The 15562-nt window shown below is 65.4% G+C and overlaps 2 protein-coding genes across 2 annotated transcripts; one reads left to right on the forward strand and one right to left on the reverse strand.

Annotated features, from left to right (window-relative positions):
* Positions 1 to 2425: 2425 nt before the first annotated feature.
* On the forward strand, positions 2426 to 8790 carry RUNDC3A (RUN domain containing 3A). Its single transcript, XM_032711438.1, is given in 16 exon segments — positions 2426 to 2615; positions 4515 to 4630; positions 4772 to 4807; positions 4810 to 4839; positions 4842 to 4903; positions 5278 to 5363; positions 5470 to 5512; positions 5515 to 5539; positions 5542 to 5560; positions 5653 to 5689; positions 5691 to 5734; positions 6201 to 6366; positions 6584 to 6741; positions 7398 to 7535; positions 7662 to 7768; positions 7997 to 8790. Coding segments are annotated over 16 exon segments (1290 nt in total). The 5' UTR covers positions 2426 to 2535; the 3' UTR covers positions 8140 to 8790.
* Positions 8791 to 9153: 363 nt separating this feature from the next.
* Positions 9154 to 13088, reverse strand: SLC25A39 (solute carrier family 25 member 39). The gene is given in 15 exon segments (XM_032711439.1): positions 9154 to 9956; positions 9958 to 9986; positions 10065 to 10139; positions 10238 to 10319; positions 10457 to 10566; position 10604; positions 10667 to 10838; positions 10990 to 11039; positions 11042 to 11120; positions 11240 to 11310; positions 11426 to 11535; positions 12201 to 12228; positions 12821 to 12900; positions 12979 to 13003; positions 13005 to 13088. Coding segments are annotated over 15 exon segments (1074 nt in total). The 5' UTR covers positions 13077 to 13088; the 3' UTR covers positions 9154 to 9866.
* Between the last annotated feature and the right edge of the window lie 2474 nt (positions 13089 to 15562).

Genomic DNA, 15562 nt, shown 5'->3' on the forward strand with positions numbered 1-15562 from the left:
CATCCAGCAGGTACCTGACGTGCTCAGTATGGAGCCCATACATCCCATGCCATCCTCAGAGTGTGGATGGGGTCTGTCCTACCACAGGTACCCCCATGGCTCCACATGGAGCCCATACACCCCATGCCATCCACACGGCACGGCTGGATCCCTCTCCTGGTTCCGTATGGAGCCCACATATCCCAAGGTATCCCGCAGGTATGGATGGTGGGCCCTCCCCCCGTGCCTCCATAGGGAGCCCATACCCCCCATCCCGCAGCACCTCCCACCCCAGCACCCCCTTGCTGACAACCCTCCACCCCCCACCCCCACACGAGGGCACCCCAGGGTGCTCTCCCAGCCCTGCCTGGCCCCGCCATCCCCCCGCCCACCCTGTCCCCCCACTCCCACCCCAGGGACACCCTGAGGTGACCCCGCACCTACCCCTGGGGTGCCTCCAGACGCCCCTGCCCGCGCTCTGCCTGCGGCTGCCCGGGCTGCGAGACACCAATGCCCTGAGTCCGCTCTCACCTCCCTAATCTCGCCCCCCTCGGGCTCACCCGGCCCCCCGGGGCCCCCCGTAAACAAGGTTATCGGGTGCAACAGTCTTGAGGCCGCGAGGCTGTTGCCCCGCCTGTGCCCCGCTGCCCCCCCGTCCCTCTGCCTGCCCCGGCACCACCGGCCCTGCTCCCGCTGTGCCCCTCCATATCTTGTTTTACCCTCCGGGTTTCCCTGCGGGGAATCCCCGGATCCCCCCTGCTGTCCCCCCTTCCCACGGGGTTGGGGTGTTCTCTTTTTTTCCAAAAAAAAAAATTTAAAAAAAAGGGGGTTCCCGGGGAGGTTCCCCGGGGAGGAGGAGCAGGGGGGGGACACGGGGATGGGGGATGTGGCGGGGTGTCCGTCTGTCCAGTGGGATGGTGTCATTGGGGTGTCCTGGAGAGGGGGTGGAATAGGAAGGGCTGAACGTGTGTGTGTGTGTGTGTGCACACATGTGTGTGCACGTGTATTAGTGCACATCCATGAGTACATATATGTGTGTGTGTGTGAGGGCACATCCATGTGTGCACGTGTCTGCACATCCACGTGTGTGCATGTCCACGTGTACATCCATCCCTCTGTGGACAAGCATGTATTTTATTTGCACATGTGTATTTGCACACACACACGTGGTGGTGTGTGTGTGCACATCTATGCATGTGTGCTCATGCACACGCCTGTGTCTTTATATTCACAGCCTTTCCAAAGGGGTCCTGGGCCCAAATCCCAACCCAAATCGCAGGGACAAGGAGGAGTGAGCCTTACACACACACACACACACACACACACACTCACAGTCCCACAGCAGCCCCCCAGTGCCTGGGGACACCCACGGGGTCCCCCACAGGGTCCCTCCGGCCATGGGGTCACACCAGTGCTGTCCCCCCTGTGCCAGCCCGATTTGGGGAGCCCATCCAGGCAGGGGGTCAGTCTCACGTTTTTGGGACCCAGTGGCACCCCCAGTGGGGTGGAGGGTGGTGCTGGGTCTGGGTGCCCCGATAATGGCCCGTTGCCTTATCTGGGTGCTGCCAAGGGCTCCCCTCCCTGCACAGCCATGGGGATTTTGGGGGTCCCTCCCCTCCATGAGCCCCACTGCCCCCAGCTGGGTACTGTGGGCTGGGGTCCTCTGGACAGGGGAAAAGGGGGGTGTGAGCATCTTGTGGGGCACAGACAGGGGGATTTGTCCCCACAGGGGGTGTCTCCCCGCAGTGGCCATGGGGGTTTTGGGGGGTCCCACCTCCCACGGGTGTGCTGCTGCCCCCCCAGCTGGGTGCTAAGGGCTGGGGTCACCTTGGCAGGGGCAGAGATGGGTGCAGAGCCCCCCTGGGGGCACAGAGAGGAGGGTTTTGTCCCCCATGGAGGGTGTCTGTCTGCTGCAGGTGACCCAGATTTATCTGGGTGCTGTGGGGCTCTGTGAGTGCCTGTGGGATTCACCCCCCGTTCCCGATTTCCCTGTCACATCAATGGGGAAACTGAGGCACGGTGCAAAACAGGGGTGCGGGGCCCCCCCGCACACAGTCCAGGCCCACCCCCCCCCCGTGCAGGGGGTCCCTCGCCCCCGCAGACCCCTCAGGGAGGGGTGACACTCAAACCCCCAAACGGGGATCAGGGCAGGGAGAGGGGTGCCGAGCTCAGCCTGGGGTGGGCAAAGAACCCCCCAGAAGCCCCAGGGGGGCTGCCCCCTGCCCATGGCTTTCCCCAGGGTGTCCCCACAGCTGGCGCGTCATGTCGGGAGGGGGGGTGGGCTGCGACCCTCAGGCAGGTGGGGGACTGCTGCCCCCCCTTTATGCTGCCCCCTCCCCCCGGGGGAGAGATTTGGGGGGCCGGGGGCGGGGAGAGCATCCCTTTGGAAGGAGGGGGGCGGCGCACGGCCCGTGGCGTGGGCACCGGCGGAGCAAAGCCTGCGCGGCGCGGGGGGCAGCGGCCGTGGGGCGGGGGGGTCCCCACGGCGGGGAAGGGGCATCGCCCGCGGCCGCGGCGTCTGGGCCGCTGGATGGAAGCGAGCTGGTGCCGGCTGCCATGGCTCTGGGGCTCTCCTCCAAGAAAGCTTCCTCCAGGAACATCGCCGTGGAGAGGAAAAACCTCATCACCGTCTGCAGGTGGGGGGGGGGGCACCCCGAAATGGGGAGGGGAAAGGAGAGCGGCGGGGGGAGGAAGAAGGGACCACCGCGGTGGGGATGGAGGAGATGGGGGGCGGGGAGGGGAGAGGGTGGGGAGGAGGGTGTGGGGTTCGTTCCCCCCCTCCCTCCCTCAGCCGCCCCTTCACCCTTTGGGGGGGGTTTCTTGTTTCTGCAGCGCTTTATTTCGGGGGGGGGGGGACGGAATTGAGATTGGGAGGGGGGAGGAGGAGGATTGGGGGATGCGGGAGTGGGGGGGCGCGGAGCTGCAGGGCCGCGGGGCTGCGGCGGTGGGGCCGGGGCTGCGGGGCTGGGGGGGTTCCGGGGGGACTGGGGAGGGTTAGGGGGGCTGGGGGAGCTCCGGGAGGGGCGATGGGGGATTGGGGACACAACGACAACATGGAGGCGACCGGGCAGGGATGTCGGGGGCCGCCGAGGATGGCGGGGGGGTGCAGGAGGAGTGGAGGGTGTGGGGGGGTGCCGGGGGCAGTGGAGTGCCGGGGGGGGGGGGCTGTGTTGGGGTCCCCATGCGGGTGGGGGGCCCAGGAAGTGACGTCAGGGCCCCACTCCTGGTGGCAGGGATGGGAGATGAAGGATGGAGGATGAGGGTTGTCATGGAGACGCCCGGCTGGACCGGGAAGGGGGGGAGCAGGGGTGGGGTGGGGGGACGGGGGCTGGTGGTCCCTGCAGGGGCACACGAGTGGGGTGAAGCTCCCCAGGCACTAGTGAGGGGCTGCTGGTGCTGGGAGTGCTGGAGCCTGGCCTAGGGCTGGGGGGGTTGTGGGGGGCACCAAGGCTGGGGGCAGCTTGGCAGGGACCCCCAGGGGCCTCGTGTGGGCTCCTCACCATGGCACAGGGCACCTCCAACCCCCATCACGACATGGGGACCCTCTGGATTTCCTTGCCGTGGCAAAGGCACCTCCAAACCCCCCATCATGACAGGGGGAGCCCCTGGATCTCCTCACCATGGCACAGGGCACCTCCAGACCCCCCTGAAATTCCTCACCGTGGCACAGGGGCAGCTCCAGACCCCCCTGTCATGATGTGGGGAACCCCTGGTTCCTTGCCATGGCACAGGGCACCTCCGACCCCCCCTGTCATGACATGGGACCCCCCATTTCTCATCACCTTGGCACAGGGCAGCTCCAGACCCTGCTGCCATAACATAGGAACCCCCTGTTTCTTATCACCATGGCACAAGGCACCTCCAGACCCCCTGGATCTCCTCACCATAGCACTGGCAGGTCCAGACCCCTCTGTCACAACATGTGGGACCCCCTGGATCTCTCACCATGGCACAGGGGCACCTCCAAACCCCACTGTCCGCCATGGGGACCTCCAGGGATCCTCGCCATGGCACAGGGCACCTCCAGACCCCCTGAATTTTCCTCACCACGGCTCAAGGCAGGTCCACACCCCTCTGTCACGACGAGGCACCTTCCACCCGCCGTCAGAGGGATCCCCAGCCAGCTGTGACCCACAGACAGGGGGGATCCCCGCCGAGCCCACACCTGCCCCGTGCTGGCTCGGCGGGCGCCGTGTCCTCGGCATGGCTGCGCTGGGAGCACGAGTGGCCGGGCGGAAGGGGGAAGCCATCACCGCCCGCGCACGGCCGGGGAGGAAGGGGCCCTTTGTTCGCCCTTCCTGGCCACCTTGCTCGGCAGGGAGCGGCGGCCGCCCCTTGGGGTCCCCGGGGACGTGGGGACACGGGGGTCAGCGAGCCACAGCCCAGCCCGACGCCCTCTTCCCGCTGCCGGGAGCGGGAGCCAACGGCTGGAAAAGCGTTTTGCTCCGGCGCTGGAACCCGGCCTGTGCCAGGTGGTGGTGAGGGGTGGTGGGGGTCTGTCCCCTCCTGCCCTGTGATGCCCAAACCCTCTCCAGGTTCTCGGTGAAGACCCTCCTGGAGAAGTACACGGCGGATCCCATCGATGACTCCTCCGAGGAGTTCATCAACTTCGCCGCCATCCTCGAGCAGATCCTCAGCCACCGCTTCAAAGGTAACGGGGGTGTCCCTGTCCCCACCCCTGTGCCCCATGGCGGGTGGGGATGCCCATGGTGGCACCAGGGAGTGTGTCCAGGCTCTGTCAGGGGCTTTGCCAGCACAGCAGCCCCTGACTGCAGCCCCTGGGTGCCCGCAGGCCCCGTCAGCTGGTTCAGTTCCGATGGGCAGCGCGGGTTTGGGATTACATCCGCCTGGCCTGCAGCAAGGTCCCAACAACTGTGTCAGCAGCATCGAGAACATGGAGAACATCAGCACCTCCAGGGCCAAGGTTAGGAGGGCGCCAGCCCCAGCCCTGTCCCCATTGCCATTCCTATTCTCTTGCCTCCCCTGCTTACATTCACACCCTGTCCCTGGTATAAGAAACCCATTCCTTTCTGTCTCCATCCATATCCTACCTCCATCCCATCATAATCCCATCCCATCCCATCCCATCCCATCCCCATTCCCTCTCTGCCCCCCATAGGGACCTCAGGGGATCACTGGGGTGCAACAGGAGCTGTGGGTCCCTTGGGACTGAAAAATGGGTCAAAAGCCACTCCGGGTGGGGAACCCCCATCTACTGGTCCCCAGAGCACCAGGGGTGGGTGGATTGTGGTGAGGAGCAGCTCTGGGGGGGGACCCAATGACAGCCCCCCCTTGCAGGGCCGGGCGTGGATCCGCGTGGCGCTGATGGAGAAGCGCATGTCCGAGTACATCTCCACGGCCCTGCGGGACACACGGACCACCAGGTGAGCAGCCCACGGTCCCCCGAGCCATGGCCATGCCTGTGCTGGGCCCGGGGTGGGCTCTGTGTGCCCAGGGTGGGTTTTGGGGTTGCCACACATTTCCCCGCAGGCGGTTTTACGACGACGGGGCCATCATGCTGCGGGAGGAGGTCCACCGGTGCTCACGGGGATGCTCATCGGCTCAGCGCCATCGACTTCAGGTAGGGGCGGGTGACACAGTGGGACACAGGCCCTGACTGACCCCCCTGGGGTGCCCTGACCCTTTGCTCCTTCTCCCACTACCACTGCTCAGCTTCTGCCTGAAGGGAGAGGTGATGGATGGTAAAACACCCCGTGGTCATCGACTACACACCCTACCTGAAGTTCACACAGAGGTAAGAGTCAGCTCCCTGGTGCCCTCCCTGGGGTTTGGGGGGGTTTTGGGGTCCCTTGGTGGGTTTTGGGGGATTTTAGGGTCCCCTCACACCTGTTTGGTCAGTTTGGGGGGGCCTGGGTGGTGCCCGGTGGTTTTTGGGGTGCAGCAGGACCTGCCTGCACCTGCAGGTGTTGGAGGTCTGGGGGCTCCCTTGGTTGGGTCAGAGGGGGGGTCTCTTGGTGGATTTTGGGAGACATGGAGGTTCCCCCACCCCCAGATCAGTTTGGGAAGGTCTTTAGGGGTCCCTGTTATGTTCTGGGGAGTAGCAGGACCCACCTGCACCTACATATGTTGGGGGTCTGGGGGCTCCCTTGGTGGATTTTTTGGGGTCTCTGGGTTCCCTCGGTGGGTTTGTCTCTGCCCTGGCACCCTGGTGGGTCTCCCTGACTGTGTGACAGCCCCCACTGAGCCCCTGCACCCCCCAGCTATGACTACCTGAGCGAGGAGGAGGAGCGGGGCAGTGTGGAGAGCAGCACGAGCGAGGACAGCTCACCTGAACACCCCTACCTGCCCCTGGTCACTGACGAGGACAGTTGGTACAACAAGTGGCGCAAGATGGAGCAGAAATTCCGCATCGTTTATGCCCAAAAGGTACCGGGAGCTGGGATGGGGCTGTCAAGGTATCAACATCCCCGGGATGCTCCAGCCTGGAGCATCTGCCCCTGCATCCCTCTCCCACAGCCCAGTGGTGTCCGCAGACCTTCACCCCACTGCTGTGGTGACCCAGTCCTCTCGTTGTCACCCTGAGCGGCCCTGGGGACGTGGTGGTGGCAGCGGGGCCACCAGTGGTGACAGTGGCCTCCCGCAGGGGTACCTGGAGGAGCTGGTGCGGCTGCGGGAGTCGCAGCTGAAGGACCTGGAGGCGGAGAACAAGCGGCTGAAGCTGCGGCTGGAGGAGGTGATGGTGCAGAACCAGCTGGAGAAGAGGGAGCTGGAGGGCGTCATCCTGGAGCTGCAGGAGCAGCTGTGAGTGGGGACCTGCTGCTGCTGCGGGGGCTCGGGCTGGGTGGGGGTCCCTGGAGACTGGGTGCCCCAGGGGCTGTGGGTGGTCCCCAGTGCCCCATTGATCCCGAGGGGCAGGGTGAGGGGTGGTCCCTGGCACCCCGTACACCCTGTGGGGTGTGATGGATGTGGCGTTCCCAGGGCCTGGGTGCCCTGTATTCCCTGTGGGACACAGCGGAATCCCTGGTATCCCATTTGCCCCATGGATGTGATGGGTGGCAGGTCTCTCATGCCCAGGTGCTCCATATATCCCAGGTGCTCCATATATCCCATAGGACATGGAGGGTTCCCAGTGGCCCAGTCTGCCCTGTGGGACGTGATGGGTCCTCAATACCCCATATAATCCATGGGATATGATGGGTGGCAGGTTCCCAATACCCAGGTGCCCCATATGGCCTGTGGGACATGGTGGGGTCCCCAGTGCCTCATATATCCCATGGGACATGGTGGGTTCCAAATGCCTCATATATCCCACGAGACATGAGGGTCCCAGGTGTCCCATGTGCCCCGTGGGACGCGGTGGGTCCCCAGTGCCCCACACATCCCGTGGTCCGTGTCGCCCGGCAGGTCCCCGGCACCGGTGGCCGTGCCGGGTGCTGAGCAGCCAGCCTTTGCCGCAGGACGGGCCTGATCCCCTGCGAGAACCCGCAGCTGGCCCAGCTCTCCAAGGAGATGGGGACACCCCTGGTCAACCAGTGGCCCTCGCTGGGGACCCTCAACGGCAACGAGAGCGGCTCGGACAGCAAACTCTACAGGAGGTACACCACGCTGGGGGCAGAGCCCCCCCCCAACCCGTGCCCAGCACCCTGCCCTGCCCGGGGGAGAGGGGACGGGGTAGAAGGGCTGTGCCAGCCCCAGGGGGGCTCAGCATCGTCCCTCTGCAGGCACAGCTTCGTGAGCACCGACCAGCTCTCGGCCGAGAACAGCCTCAGCTCCGACTCCCAGCGCCTGGGCGAGGGCAAGCGCGAGGGCGAGCCCTGGGGGCCTTTGGTTAAGACACCCCCCACCCCCAGCGGGTGCCCCACAGGGCTCAGCGTGTCCCCCCACACGCACCCAGGTGTCTGAACCCTCCCAACAGCCCCTTCCTTGTGGCAGGAGTGCTGTCCCAGCAGTGCAGGGACACCCAGGGTCCCTCCCGGAGGGGTGGTCCCCCTCCCCCGCGGTGGCAGCGCTGGGGTGCGAGGCCACAGCCCCCCACGACACCCCTCTCTGCCCACAGGGAAGGACCCGACGCCCTCCATGCTGGGGCTCTGCGGCTCCCTGGCCTCCCTGCCCAGCTGCAAGTCCCTGGCCAGCCTCAAGTCCAACGAGTGCCTGGTGAGCGACAGCACGGAAGCCAGCCCGACCCGCAGCCCCAGCTGAGGCCCCCGGCCCCCTCACCGCCCCCCGGCCCGGCCGCCCGGCCCAGCGTCGCGGCGCAGGACTGAGCTCGGCCCGGGACTGAGCTCGGCCCCCCTCGCTGCCCCGGGACCGACGAGGGACTCGCCGAACTCACCGGGGAGGCTGGGGACGGGCATCCCCCTCCCCATCTCGACATCCCACCCCCCGGCCGCACCTCGGACCCCCAGCCTGGACCCTGGCTGGAGACATGGACCCGTTGGGATGGGGGATGCAGGACTGGGACCCAGGCGAGCTGGGATGGGGGGGATGAACTGTGCCGTGGGGGGGACACTGGGAGCGACAGCTACTGGGGAGCAAGGGGGGGGGGGGGGGTCAGGGCCATGCCCCCTGCAGGGGTGAGGGTCTGGACACAGCCCACTGTCCATCCTGCTCAGCCCTCAGTGCCCACCTGGCCTTTCCCAGCCCCTCTGCTTTGGGGGGCTGCCTGTCCCCCACTTTGGGGACCAGCTGTCCCTCCTTGCAGCAGCTTCCCCACGACAGGGGTAGGACTCCCCTTTCCCCTCCCTTCCCCATCATCCCCTGGGTTTGGGTTGTTTTGGGTGATTTTGGTTTTTATTTTGGCCCCATCTGCCTGGTTGGAGCAAAAGGAAATCAATAAATGCAGCAAGCAGAGCTGGCCTGTCACCCACCCCCCTCCTGGGAGAGGGGGGAACAGACCCCTTGTGCCCCCCACCATGAGGTCGTGGCCCAAGCAGGGGTGCTGAGGAGGGTCCAGTGAGCCTCCTCCAGCCCCCTGGGCAGGGAGAGCACCTTTGGGACACAGCAGATCAGCAGGGATGGGGATCCCCCCGCCCCCTCAGCAGTGGGGTGCTGCTGGGGGGAGCAGGGTGGTCCTGGGTCCCCTTACTCTCAGTAAAGCCCAGCAAGGACCCGGTGGGTGACAGTACTGTGCCCACACAGCAGGGACATGGCTGGCACCCCTGGGGCCTTTCACAGCCCCCAGCACACAGGGAGAGAAACCCTTCCACTATCAGACAAATTTTTCTTTTATTTAAGAAATAAGGGGAATTCCCCCCCTGAGTCCCAGGAAGGTGGGGCAGTGCCTGCAGAGCTGGGGCAGCCCTTGCAGTGAAGGGACAGGGCAGGGGGTGCCACAGTGCACCTGGCCCCCTGAGCAGCAGCGAGGTCTGTCCCCCATGCAGGGTCTGTCCGACCCAGGGTCTGACAGGGGACAGGACACCCCCAGTGAGAGGAGAGGGTCCGGAGGCAGGGAGAGGGTCCTGTCGTTGTCCCCATGCAGAGCCGGCAAGGGAGGCTGGCGGAGTGATGGACCCCTGGGCAGAGCAGGGCTGGGGGGGGCCCGGGCAGGCAGAGAAGCCTCCGAGCTTTGGGGTTTGGTCCTTGCTGAGCCCCAGCTCCACCTCCTGCCAGGCCAAGTCACCTGGGACATCCCATCCTTGCCAGTGTCCATGAATCCAGCAGCAGCAAGCAGCATCTGTCCAGCCCCAAGGGATGAGTGTGGGTGGCTCCATGTCCCCCCCAGTGTCACAGCAGCAGCACAGATGTCCCCCAGAGTGCTGGGACAGGGAGTGGGGCCCTGGCTCCGGTGTGTGGGGAGCAGAGCGCGGGATGAAGGCACTTGGGCTCTGCACAGCCGAGCGTGGATCGCTGCTCCCGGGACTCCCGGCCAGAGCAGGGCTGGCACTGGCCCCTGGGCACGGCCACACACAGCTCTGCCCCAGCCCTGCTCACAACCCCCGCAGCCGCCGCTCCTGGTTCAGCTTCTGGAAGAAGGTCTTGCCGAATTCGTAGGTGCTGATCATGATGGCACAGGCCATGTGCCACCTTGATGACACGGGGCAGGAAGCCTGCAAGGACAGCGCTGTCAGCCCTGGGTGACACCAGGGCACCTGGAACCCCAGCACAAGGCCGGGGCACGTCCTCACCTGCAAACAGCCCCCGGGTGCCAGACTCGGCACGGATCCGCTGCATGAGCAGCCAGGTGGAGGAAGGCTTGGAGGCTGAGGACTGTGGGAGAGGGGAATAGGTAAGGGTCTAGGGATGCCCATGAGGAGTCCTGGATGCCCCCAGGCACCTGCCTGCAGGCCTGGCCCCTCACCTGGGTGCACCTCACTGTCTCCCAGCTCGATCTGCCGCTGGGTTTTGACCACGTCGAAGGGCAGCGTCAGCACTGCGGCCACCTGTGGGGTTGCACCGGGCAGTGAGCCTGGACCTGGTGACAGCTCCGCTGTCACCTCCCTGCACCATCCCAGCCCGCCCCTCCCCTCCCACAGGGACCATCCCCCACCTTGAGTGAGCCTCAGCACCCCAAACTCACCGTGCCAGAGATGGCCCCAGATGTGAAGCTGACCATGAACGTGGCCTCTTCCAGCCAGGCCTTCCTGCAGAGCCACGTCCTCACCAGCTCGTAGTTAAACCAGTACAGAGCTGGGGGAGAGGAGACACCAGTGCTACAGCTGGACACCCTGGACACACCAACCCCCCAGCCCTGGTTCCCTGCCACCTCCCAGTGCCACCACAGCCATACCTGAGAAGGGACGTCCCTAAGCACGGTGGGTCCCCAGCCTCTCCAGAGGGACAGCCAGCCATCCTGGGCCACTGCTGACTGGATGCAGACGCCCAGCTCGCGGTAGCTGAGCTGCCGGGACTGCATCTTGGTGCGGATCAGCTCCAAGGGGCTGATGACCGTCACGGCACCACTGCAGGAGGGGACACCGGGAATCAGCTCCGTCTGCTCCAGCGGCTGTCCCAGAGCCATCAGCACCATGCCCAAACTGGACACCAAGACCTGCCACGCTCTGCTGGCCACCACAGGGTGGGCAACAGGGAGACCCCCAGGGAGGAGGGTACTCACGCCTGGCGAGGGCCCCGGCCAGCAAGGGGATGTGGGGGCCCCGACTTTCCCGTCCGGGCCGTGCAGGTAGTCCCGGAGCTGGTCATAGGTGGTGAAGTAAATGACGGTGGCTGGCACAGCCATGACCCTGTGAGGAGGAGGAGGATGAGGGGTGTGAGGGGCACATGCACTCCCTGAGGGCCAGCAGGGGGCTTGGGACTGATGCCTGTGTGCCCAGGCAGGTGTTAGCACCCAGAATGCCCAAACTCACGGGTGGGGGGCAAGCCGCTCCACAGGGACCTGATGCCCTCGTAGCGTGTGATCTTCACAAAGGCATCCTGGGGGAGAGTGGAGCACCAAGGGTTAGAGGAGGAGATGGGCAAACACCTCCCCAGCAAACACCCCTCTGGGACAGGGAGGCCCCTGCCCACCCTGCTGTGCCCACAGCCCTACCAGTGTGCCAGTGAAGTGGGTGGGGGCCTTGTACCAGGCGGTGCAGCCGTTGCCGTTCTGGCAGACATACAGGTGGTCCATGAGCCCATTGCAGTAGAGGAAACACTTCCCTGAGGCCAGGAAGCAATGGCATCACTGTGTAGACAGGAGACCCTTCCCCTCTGCCCCACACCCAGCACATCTGATCCAAAGCCTTCCTTCCAGGAAGAAGCCAAACCCTCAGTGCTTGAGCCCAGTGGGACCAGCCCCAGGCCAAGGCCAGGAGAGGGACACCCTCTGGCCAGGGTCTGACCACAGCCAGACCCACAGGGTGGGGGACACACAGCCCCATGGCAGGGATAGGAGCACAGCAGGACTTACTGCCAGTGGCAGGAGGGGTTTTATGCCTGGTTGATCTTGGCTTTGCTACCGTGGCACAGTGGGGACACCCTGGCCCCTCCACTGTGCTCTCAAGCCAGGCAGAGGGACCCAGGCAGTGGAGATCCAAAGGGACTTGGATCTCCACTCTATAGTACAGAGAGGGGTAGCACAGAGAGCCAGGCCTGTTGCACAACAGACTCCCCCAGCAGACCCCATGGATGTGGCACAGCCAGCCCCAAAGCAGGGCTGCAGGAACAGCCAGGGCTGGGGACAATGGCAGCCCCCACGCCACAGGGATGTCCCTACAGCCAGAGGAGCCCGAGCTGCCACCAGTGGAAAAGCAAACTGGGATCAAGGTTTGGGAAAGCGAAGCCACTGGCAGCAGGAGCTGCCTGGAGCCCCCGGGCGTACTCACATGTGGCTGGCTGAGCACCCCAGGGGCACTGCCTGTGCTGGCAACACTGAAACACACAATGGGGACACACTGAGCACTGGCACTGGGACGGCCACCTCCCAGGGCCGGGGCACACACGTGCGCTGCAGCTCCGAGTTGGGCAGTGGAGAACTCCGGGGGTGAAGGGGCTGGATGCCCCCACAGCCACTTCCCAAGCAGTCCCTGTTGTCACCAAACCAGTCCCTTGGGCCCAGCCCGCTGACCCCCACAGGACCGGGGCAGATGGAGGGCAGAGCCCATGGGAGCAGTGTGGAGATTGGAACAAAGGCAGTGGAGGGAACAGCGAGTAGCTGGAGCAGGGTGAGCCCCTCTGCCCTGCTCCCCAGGGGCTGGGGCTGCCAGGCACAGCGCTGACCCCCCTCGGGCACCAGGCTGTGCAGGGGGAAGGACAGAGCCGAGCACGAGCCCAGCTCCCCCAGCAGGGCCCCCCGAGCTCGTCAGGATGAGGGGCCCATGGTAACCTGCCACCTCGCAATGGCCCCAAGCTCTGGAGCCGAGACATCCCTGCCACTGGCTCTGCCAACCAAGCCATCCCCATGGGCTGCTCGCCAGCTGGCTGGGGGCTGGCTGGAGCCCCCCACCCTGCCCTGAGCAGGGTTACCTTTGGAGAACGGGGTCCTCTGGGCCTGCAGCCGGATCTTCACCACGTCCAGCGGTGTCACTGAAACAACACCACCTTTTAGCCATGACTCCCCCCGTGCCAGCCCCCCCGCCCCGGCACCCACCCTGCGGTGCTCACCGAAGAGGGAGGTGAGGATGGCGCACTGTCCCCGAGGCCAGCATCTGCTGCAGGGGTGTGATGCCCACGCCGGGGCTCGGTGACGTCTTCTCAGCCATGGTACCGTCCCCCTGCAAGGCACGGCGGGGGGATGCTCGAGGCCAGGGGGGTCCCTGGCTCCCCTGGGAGCCCCCCCAGCATCCCCACTCCAGTGGTGCGAGGTCAGTGTCCCACCTCCACCGTGCTATCAGTGCAGCACAGGGCAGGCGAGGGCCCCCCATAATCGTGGGTGGCCCGAGGGGGGGAACAGGGACTGGCTCCTGGGGCTGGCCCAGCCCCGATAACACCCCTCGGCCCCACGCTGGCAGCAGGCCCAGCCTGGCTGGGAGAGGTGGGGACAGTCCAGGCCAGCCTTCCATGTCCTTGGAGAGGGAGGACTCTCCCCTCCCTGTGCTTGGAAAATTAAGGACAGGAAGGACAAAGTCCAAAGATCAGCCCTGGCTGGGAAGGCAGCAGAGCCTGTGCAGGCAGAGCAGTGCACCCATGGACGGGCACCAGGGGAGGGGGGATCCCCCCTCATGAGCTTCCAGAAAGCTCCCCCAAAAGGGTTTGGGCATCCCAAACCTTCTGCCTGATTCCCCCGAGTTTGGCAAGGCTGCAGCCCCTGGAGCTGATGTGCTGCCTGCAGGAAGCAGGGGATACTGCACCCTTCCCACAGAGGAGGACACAGAGAATTGACCTCCAGCACGCTCAGCACCAACTGCTCCCCTCCTGCCACAGCCCGGGGATGATCCTCATGCTGAGACAGGGCTGGGGCCATGGCAGGAGGGCTTCCAAGCTTTGGGAACCTACAGGGTTTTTTTAAGCCAGGGAATGCAGCAAAAAACCTTCCCCATCTGACTCAGCAATTTGCAAGGTCAGAGGAGTCATAAAATCTCTCGGTTACAGGCTCAGGAGTTGCCGGGTGCCCAAGGCTGCAAGTCAAGACAGGTCTGTCCTGAACCCACATGTGCCAACCCCACTGGAGCCGGGTCTGTGCTGAACCCACACACACCTATCCCACCAGGAGAGCTGGATCTGTCCCAGCCCCACACGTGCTGGCCTCACCAGACCTTGGGTTTACCCTGGCAAACACGCACACTCAGCCCACCAGGAGAGCTGGGTCTGTCCATCACCACACACTTGGCCCCACCACGAGATCTAGGTTTACCCTGGCACCACACACACCAGGCCCACCAGTAGCTGGGCCTGTCCTGGCACCAACACACCCAGCCCCAAGGGGGGCTGGGTTTATCCTGGCACCCGGCATACGCCGGCCCCACTGGGATCTGGGTGCTGTCTGGGCACAGGTCCCAGTGTGCCCGTCACGGGACGGCCGTGGTGCTCACCCCACTGACCCCCACAGCCCTTGTGAACCGTGGGCAGGGCGCTGGGGTCGGACCCCTGCCCCAGACCCAGCCCTGCTGCTCAGCCTTACGTAAGCCGGGGGAAATCTCTTGCTCCCAGCTCTGCAGCACCTGATAAACTCAGTTATACGTGACATGCCCCAACACAGCCCCCCTGTTGGTGCCGGGGTAGTGAGGCACCTCCAGGGCTCCCTTCTCAGCTGGGAGCTGCTCCCTTATCCATCCAGATAAAATAAGCCCCTAAGCCCCAGCCCAGAGCCCCCCTGCTCAGCCTGAGTGCTGATGGGGCTGAGTACAGCACAGTGATGATCAGGACAAAAAGGGGGAGAAACAAATATAAGTTAAGATGATCAATGCAAAAAATTCCCAGGGACAGGGGACTAGGGGGAGCTCAGGGGGCTCTTCCCACACTGGAAGGCCCAGCTGGGCACTCTCGCCCTGAGCCAGAGGGAAATCCTGCCGGCAGATCCCCTAGTGCTTCCCAGACCCTGGGCAGCTCCAGGTTCCCCCAGTCCATCCCTGTGGGTGCCCAGAGAGCACCGGGGGCTCATCCTGGTGGCGGACAAACCACTTTCTCCTGGAGCAGGGGGATGGTGCAGGAGCGTCCCCCAGGGCTCACAGGGACCCAGCCTGGACCGCTGCCCCGGGGAGCCCCCAGGGCAGGGGCAGCCCCCCTACCTGTGGTCTGCACCCCCACCTGGGTGGAGCCTGCAGCCCCCCACTTGCCCCCGGGGAGCTCCCTTACCCGGGCTCTGTACCTCTACCCGGGTCCGCACCCCTACCTGGGGTCTGCACACCCCCTCGAGCTTGGAGCCCCCACCCCAGGGCTGTGTCCTCTCCCCGGGCTTTGCAGCCCACTCCGAGCAGAGAATCTCCCTCCCCTGGCTCTACTTCCCCTCTCTCAGGGTCTGCAGCCACCCCAGTTTCCGGTGCTTGCCGCCCCCCCCCAGCCCTGGGAGCGGAGCCCGGGGGTCCCGCGGCCGCCTGTTCCCCCCATCACAGCCGCACGACCCCCGACACCGGGGGGAAACTGAGGCAGCGGTTGGCGCGTGCCGGACCGCGAGGGCGGGGTGCCGTGAGAGGAGGAAGGGGTGCCGGGGGAGGTGCCGGGGAGTGCCGCCCCACCTGCTCATTCCAGCCCGGCTCGGCGCGTCCCTGCGGGGCCGGGAGGCGGCGGAGCGGCGGCGGCGCCTTTAAGG

The sequence above is a fragment of the Chiroxiphia lanceolata genome, chromosome 26, assembly GCF_009829145.1.
Source record: "Chiroxiphia lanceolata isolate bChiLan1 chromosome 26, bChiLan1.pri, whole genome shotgun sequence".
Lineage (NCBI taxonomy): Eukaryota > Metazoa > Chordata > Aves > Passeriformes > Pipridae > Chiroxiphia > Chiroxiphia lanceolata.